The sequence below is a fragment of the Antennarius striatus genome, chromosome 7, assembly GCF_040054535.1.
Source record: "Antennarius striatus isolate MH-2024 chromosome 7, ASM4005453v1, whole genome shotgun sequence".
Lineage (NCBI taxonomy): Eukaryota > Metazoa > Chordata > Actinopteri > Lophiiformes > Antennariidae > Antennarius > Antennarius striatus.
In genome coordinates, this window is record NC_090782.1 from 12,949,107 (window position 1) to 12,955,755 (window position 6,649).

The 6,649-nt window shown below is 40.7% G+C and overlaps 1 protein-coding gene across 2 annotated transcripts; it reads left to right on the forward strand.

Annotated features, from left to right (window-relative positions):
* Positions 1–1,776: 1,776 nt before the first annotated feature.
* On the forward strand, positions 1,777–6,329 carry LOC137599158 (claudin-18-like). 2 transcript variants are annotated; one of them, XM_068319892.1, is made up of 5 exons: positions 1,777–2,094; positions 4,725–4,889; positions 5,134–5,272; positions 5,363–5,476; positions 5,978–6,323. In XM_068319892.1, exons 1-5 carry the CDS (start codon positions 1,875–1,877, stop codon positions 6,117–6,119), a joined length of 780 nt encoding a protein of 259 aa, XP_068175993.1. In that variant the 5' UTR covers positions 1,777–1,874; the 3' UTR covers positions 6,120–6,323. The 2 variants fall into 2 exon arrangements, with proteins under 2 accessions (XP_068175993.1, XP_068175994.1); XM_068319893.1 differs by lacking the exon at positions 1,777–2,094 and adding an exon at positions 2,502–2,776 and having other exon boundaries at positions 5,978–6,329.
* Positions 6,330–6,649: the final 320 nt, after the last annotated feature.

Sequence of the window (6,649 nt, forward strand, 5' to 3'; positions counted from 1 at the left end):
ATTAGCATAAAGAGTTAAAACTTCTGAGTAGTGAGAACAACAACAAGCCTCAGTCCACACATTTAGGTGAGGTTGACGACCTGAAGCTGTGAGAACAAAATAACAGGGAGGTTAGGGTTAGTTCGACTGGTAAGTTTTGGTTGATCCTATGAGGAGGAAAGAGAGCAGACTGCTGACACTTCATTACTTATTTCTTCTTTGTCCAAAATGAATATTAAATGGTGAAATTTTGATAAATATGTAGTATTTTATTCTGTCATATATATTACATCCTTTTGTAAAAAAACAGGTACTGTTTGTCTGTATTTGCATGTGTAGAACTGAAAGCAGAATCTATCATATTTTCTATATTTCATTACATAAAGAGTTTCCTGCACTAAATAAATGAAATTGTCATGGTTCTGTTCAGTTGGTGTGCTCGGCAAGTCTGTTATTGTGAAAACTCATTTTCTCCTGACGGGTCAAGCTGTGACAGAGGGTGTGCCTGGATCCTAGCAGCTGATGAGCCACACCAGTTCCCACTCTGCTCATCAGCCTCATTTTAAAAGGCCTGGCTTTTCCCTTAGAAGGTGCCAGATTATTTCATCCTGTTGTCCTGATGCTAGTGTTCCTAGTTTTCTCACAGCTACATGCTCTTTTCAGTGTTGTGGATTTTTGTTATTTTTTGCTCTGCTGTTTCGGTTTCATTGCTCACTTGTGTTTTTGCCTGAGCAATAAAACTTTCTTTTTACTTTTATGTCAGTCTCTGCTCCTTGGAGTCCAGACTTGTACTACCCATAACAGAAATGATCTGAAAAAAATGTGACTTGTTTTGTATGAAGACTTCTGTCAAATATTAATAATCCACTTATCAAAGGATTTATCGGCGAGGTCTTTGGTTCATTTGAGCTCCTTAATCAATGATCATTAAGGGATTAACATAAGACTAGTACTTATGTACTGTACTTACCACAAAGTGTTAGCTGTTAATGAATGTTGACTGGTCAATTTAAGGTTTATGAAGGATTTCGACCCAAAATTGTTCCTCAGAGTCTCCTGGAGTCTCCACAGATTTTTGAAATGGAATTGCCTGAAAATCTACTGGAGAACTTTATTGTTAATGACACCCAAATGTAGCTCTGGTTGATGTGATCAAACATAAAACTGCATGAAAACGGATTTTTGGGGACTGAAAAAATTAACTTCTGGCACAAACTTCCTATAGAACAACTAAAAAATCAGAATGTCAGAATGTTTGTGCTGTTTGTGCTAAAGTTTACTCATGCTGCTCCAGTGAAGATTTACTGCATCATTATTGTAATCTTCAAAATTAACAAGACAAAGGTGAAGAAGTTTCCTCTTTTGGACTTTTATTTCTAACTGTGGGTATCTCAATCTTCTATTAAGCTGCAAAACAGCTTTGGAAAACTCTTAATTTTGTAAGATTTAGGGGTTAACATCTTATAACCAACCCAGGTCATTGTTCCAGCAGGCTGTACATTTTCATTTTGAGTGAATGTGACTGACAAAGACAACGCAACCATGACTAAACCAAAAGTGAAGCATTTGCACTCAAAACCCCAATTTTTCCAATTATGTAAAACAGCTGGTACTGCAGTATCTGCGGAAAACACTTTTGTGCTTATAGAATCACATCGCTCCTGTAGGAGGAAGTTGAATCATGTTCACCTTTTACCAGAACCTGTAAGCAACCTTAGCCATATTTCACACACGCTCCACCCAAAATCTCCGCTACACAACTGGGTGTGCAAACAAGCAGGGTGACTGTTGAAGTCCTTCTTGACTTCGCACCCACTGATATCATATTCAAACACACAGCCGCAGAGCTGAGGGAGGCCGTGTTCAGTCCAGAGCATCTGAAACAGGACAGCAGGATGGCGGCTACTCTGTGCCAGGTGATGGGCTTCATGCTGAGTTTGTTGGGGTTGGCGGGAATAATTGCTGCAACAGGGATGGACCAGTGGGCGACTGAGGACCTGTTTGACAACCCTGTGACGGCCATATACTCGTATTCGGGCCTGTGGAGGTCATGCGTCCGGCAAAGCTCCGGCTTCACAGAGTGCCGACCCTATTTCACCATTCTGGGACTACCAGGTAATTTTTGACTCCACTGGTTTGGTGTGTATTTTCATGCAAATAAGCAAAAATACTTAAATTATCTTCACATTGTAAAAAGTTGCTGCTACAACACTGCTACGCTTGTTTTGTTAAATTCTGAAGGTACTGATTTGCCGCAAACAGGAATGCTGTTTCTTTATATGAAATAAACCACATTGCGATTAGTGGTTGAAATGTAATAAAATTCCAGTTCAGTGTGTTTCCATGAGCACTGATGATGAAAAGGTAAAACCACACCCTTCGCTGGGGTGGGGGTGGGGGGGTGGGGGAACTGGTCGCTGCCACTTCCTGAAACCAGCGTTGACATGGATTTTAAGTAAACATCTGATAAGAACTGTTCCCTGTTGAAACCAATATAATGAGTGGTTGGCGGGCAAACGCTGCCATTTTGTGACCGCGCGGCGTCTGTCTGCTAATCGACTGAGTGGAAATTCTAAAATGGCTGCTATGATGATCCAGTTAATTGGATGGATGTTGTCCGCATTGGGGGAATTCCTAATAGCAGCAGCAACAGCTATGGACATGTGGAGCTTACAGGACAGGTCTCAAACAGTGGTGACAAACGTGTTCACCTATTCTGGGTTATGGAACTCCTGCGTCGGGACGTCGTACGGTACGACACAATGCAGACCTTACTTCACCATACTCGGACTGCCGGGTAAGACAATTACACTTTTAAAGTATATTTCTCTGCATGTTGGATTAGAGACGACGTTTTCCAAAGGGAAGGTACTTCAGAACATTTGAGGGTTTTTGGAGGTTTTTCTCCATTTCCCCTCGCTGCACGAAACTGCAGTCGACTGCAGAAAACATGGCGTCTCTCCAGAATCTAATGGAAATTTGATGAGACATCCAAAGCTTAGCTGAGCAAGCACAAGCTTCACCAGAGTGTCACACAATGTAAAGTACATTTCCCCACTCTGTACTTACCAGCTGAAAGCAGTGTACATAAGGTGTTAAAGGCTTAAACCTGCAAGCCTTTATAATATCTCAGGCCCCTGAAAGCTGCTATTTTGGTCAATATGTTTTGTTACCTGCTGGTGTTTTACATTGAAAATGCTGCAGGAAAAAAATGTCTTCTTTTTTTCATATATATATATAAATATATATATTTTGAGTTTGATTTCAAGCAAATTCGACAAGGTCCATAAGCCTCTAATACATTCTAGATGTACATTTGAATCAATAAAATGTTATTTCTGATTGTTAAAAATAATTGTTTTTAGGGAATTATCACCAGTTTCCCAAATAATGCATTTCAGAGCAGCTTAGAGTCCTTTTTTCTGTTTTATGTAACTGTTGCTCTGGAAGGCCCCAGCATGTACGTACATGTGAGGATTTATCTGGTCTTGTCTCTGTACAAGTGTCAATACATTTATGTGTGCAGTGCTTATATTCAATCATGTTTTTATTCTACAAGTATAATAATGTGTCTGTATGAGCCTAATAACTATATGTGAAATATGGCAAACACACGTTCACCCACTGTCTTTTCACCGCATTATCGGCTGTCGCGGGTCATGGGGAGCTAGAGCCTATCCCAGTTGGCTTAGGGCGTGAGGCAGGGGAAACTCCGGGTGCGACGCCAGTGTGCCACGAAGCCACACAGAGACACAGAGAATAACGCACGCACACACTCACACTTACGGGAAATCTGGGACCGGCCAATCAATCTGAAGCACATGTTTTTGGAGGTGGGAGGAAGGCTGAGAACCTGGAGAGAACCCACGCGGACACGGGGAGAACATGCAAACTCCGCACAGAGCGGGACTTGAACGCGGAACCGCCTTGCTGTGTGGCGACACCGCTACCCTCTGCATGACTGTGCCGCCCACAAAAGCAGATTTAGTTTTTTAAATGAGGATATCTGTCCCAGTGGGTCGAAAACTATGTTTAGTGGAAAATTGAACAAACTTAATTCGCTGATCAAAGACACTGACTATGTATGTTCTTTTTGTGTTAAAGTAGCTGCTGGTACATCAGTAGATGTTTGGTTCTGTCACTGTAGATCACATGTGTCAAACTCAAGGCCCGGGGGCCCAATGTGGCCCGCCACATCATTTTTATGTGGCCCGTGAGATCATTAAAGGTCAGAGTATCTAAAAATAAATAGGTCAAAAGTTTGCTTTGACCAAAATTACATTTCCCACAAAGCAGTAATTAAACCCATTGTAACTATGACAAAACCATTTTTAGCAAAATAAATGTCCTAACTTGTGTTTGATGTTATTTTTCTTTATTCACTTGAATAGTTTGATCCTTGATTGATGGACTTATGTGGGGGTTTTTTCATTACCTGATTTATGTTATAACAGAGAAACAAACATATTTTTTCTGTGCAACTGTAATGTTTGTAACTTGAATAAGTAATACATTCAGCGGTATTTAACATTAAGAAGTAGTTACATTTATTTGACATTTATTTGACATTACATTTAGTTACATTTCTAAGTTACATCTGGCCCTTTGAGGACAACCATAATGCTGCTGTGTCCCTCAGTGAAAATGAGTTTGACACCCCTGCTCGAGATTAACAGGTTACAAATGAGTTTGGTGAGAAAACCATGTGATGAGATGTTCTAAATATGAACCATTTTGTCTTTCAGCTCTGCTCCAAGCCGTCCGGGCGTTGATGATTGTGGGAATTGTTTTCGGAGCCATTGGCTGCCTCATTGCCATATTTGCCCTGAAGTGCTTGAAAATGGGGAACATGGAGGACAGCATCAAGGCCACAATGACTCTGACAGCCGGAATCCTCTTCCTTCTTGCAGGTGCAAAAATGCTTTCCACAGAGTGTCTACTTACATATTGTTATTCTAAATCTATTTCAATACAGCAAATGGAAAATGTAATCTCTGCTTAATTTATGTCCAAACATAATATTTATTTTACTTCATTATAATACTGCATAAGGACTTTAGTTCACTTTTTCCTTGACAGATGTTTATGCTCGTGTTGCTAGTTGTGGCTGTTGAACTGTGCTGCATTAACTCCATCATTGCTGGTTGTTTTCAGGTGTCTCTGGCATTGCCGGGGTGTCTGCCTTTGCCAACTTGGTTGTGCAAAGTTTCCGATTCACCACGTTTACCGAAGGTGGGTACGGCCTGCTGGGAGGCGGGGGACTTGGTGGACTATCGGGACCTCTGACTCCAAGGTAAGGTCAATTTTAGAGGATGTTTCCTTTTCTGCTGTACAGCACTTTTCTATGTTTCTATGTTTTCCTGTAACCCGCGTCTAACTGCAGGTACACCTTTGGACCCGCTCTTTTCATCGGCTGGGTTGGCGGAGCTATCTTGTTCATCGGCGGTATCATGATGTGCCTTGCCTGTCGCGGAATGGCTTCAGACCAAAAGCAACGGTACAGTGACCGATGACTAATCTGTGACCTTCACTGACCTTTCAGGACTGCTGAGGATGGCAGCATCTTTGATGGAAGTTCTATCCTGCTTTGCAGCAAAGTACCAGAGATGATTAAGTTGCTAAATAAAGAAATGTCCAACAGAAATGTCTAGTAAGCAGGTAATACATGCAAAAGTAAGATTGCATGTTCACTGCTGTTAAATGACGCCTTTTAAAGACAGAAATCAAAGCTGAACAACAATTCAAAATGCCCTGGATATATTTATATATTTTCTTATGCTGTGGGCAGTAACACTCCCAGGTCCTTTCAGATTTAAGGACACACATCAGCAAAATGTAAATGCAAGTCTTCTTACATTGTATTTTATTCTCTGCATTTATAATGCAGAGTTGAAAACGCTTATGAAGCTGCTTGCTGAGGTGATACACAAATCACTCCAGCGGTTTAAACGCCTAAAGATGTTTCTTCACTGGAAACTTTTTTTCTAATGTTCCTCAGGTATGATGGGATGGCCTACAAAGCGGCCTCGCAACACACCTACTACAAATCTGACCCCAGACCCCGCCCAGTCTACAACGACTCCTACAAAGCCCAGAGTGTGGATGGAAGGCAGTCCAACCAGAGATTTGACTACGTGTAGAATAATGTCTCTCTTTCCTTTTTATACTGTCCAGCTGTGCGAAGACGTGAATTTTAAACCGGTTTCTCGCATGGATTCATGGGACGGCTGTTTTTTTGTTTGTTTGTTTTTTTTAAATTCCTCTGCGCTTCACTAACACAATCTTTTTGTGTTAGAACGTTTTAATTGCATCATGAAATCCCCATCATAAAAAAAAAAGTATGTTATTCAGTTTTTCATTTCTGTCAAATAAATACTTTGATGTTTTTTCTGATTCATAAGTCTTCCTTCACGTGATTAAAAATAAGATTATATAACCGGAAACATTTGAAAACCATGAACAAAATAGCTATACTCTTTGTCTGTATTTACTCATGGATTGATGGACAGAAAGAGAATAAGCTTTTCACCGGTTTTTACAGGATTACCAAAAAAAGAAACCTCAAGGACCTTTAGGGGCTCAATGAACTCCACCTTAAAAACCAGTGAACAAGCAAGTGCTAGTTCCATGTCTGTTTTTTACCTGCTTAGTTGTCACCAAAAACCTCTAG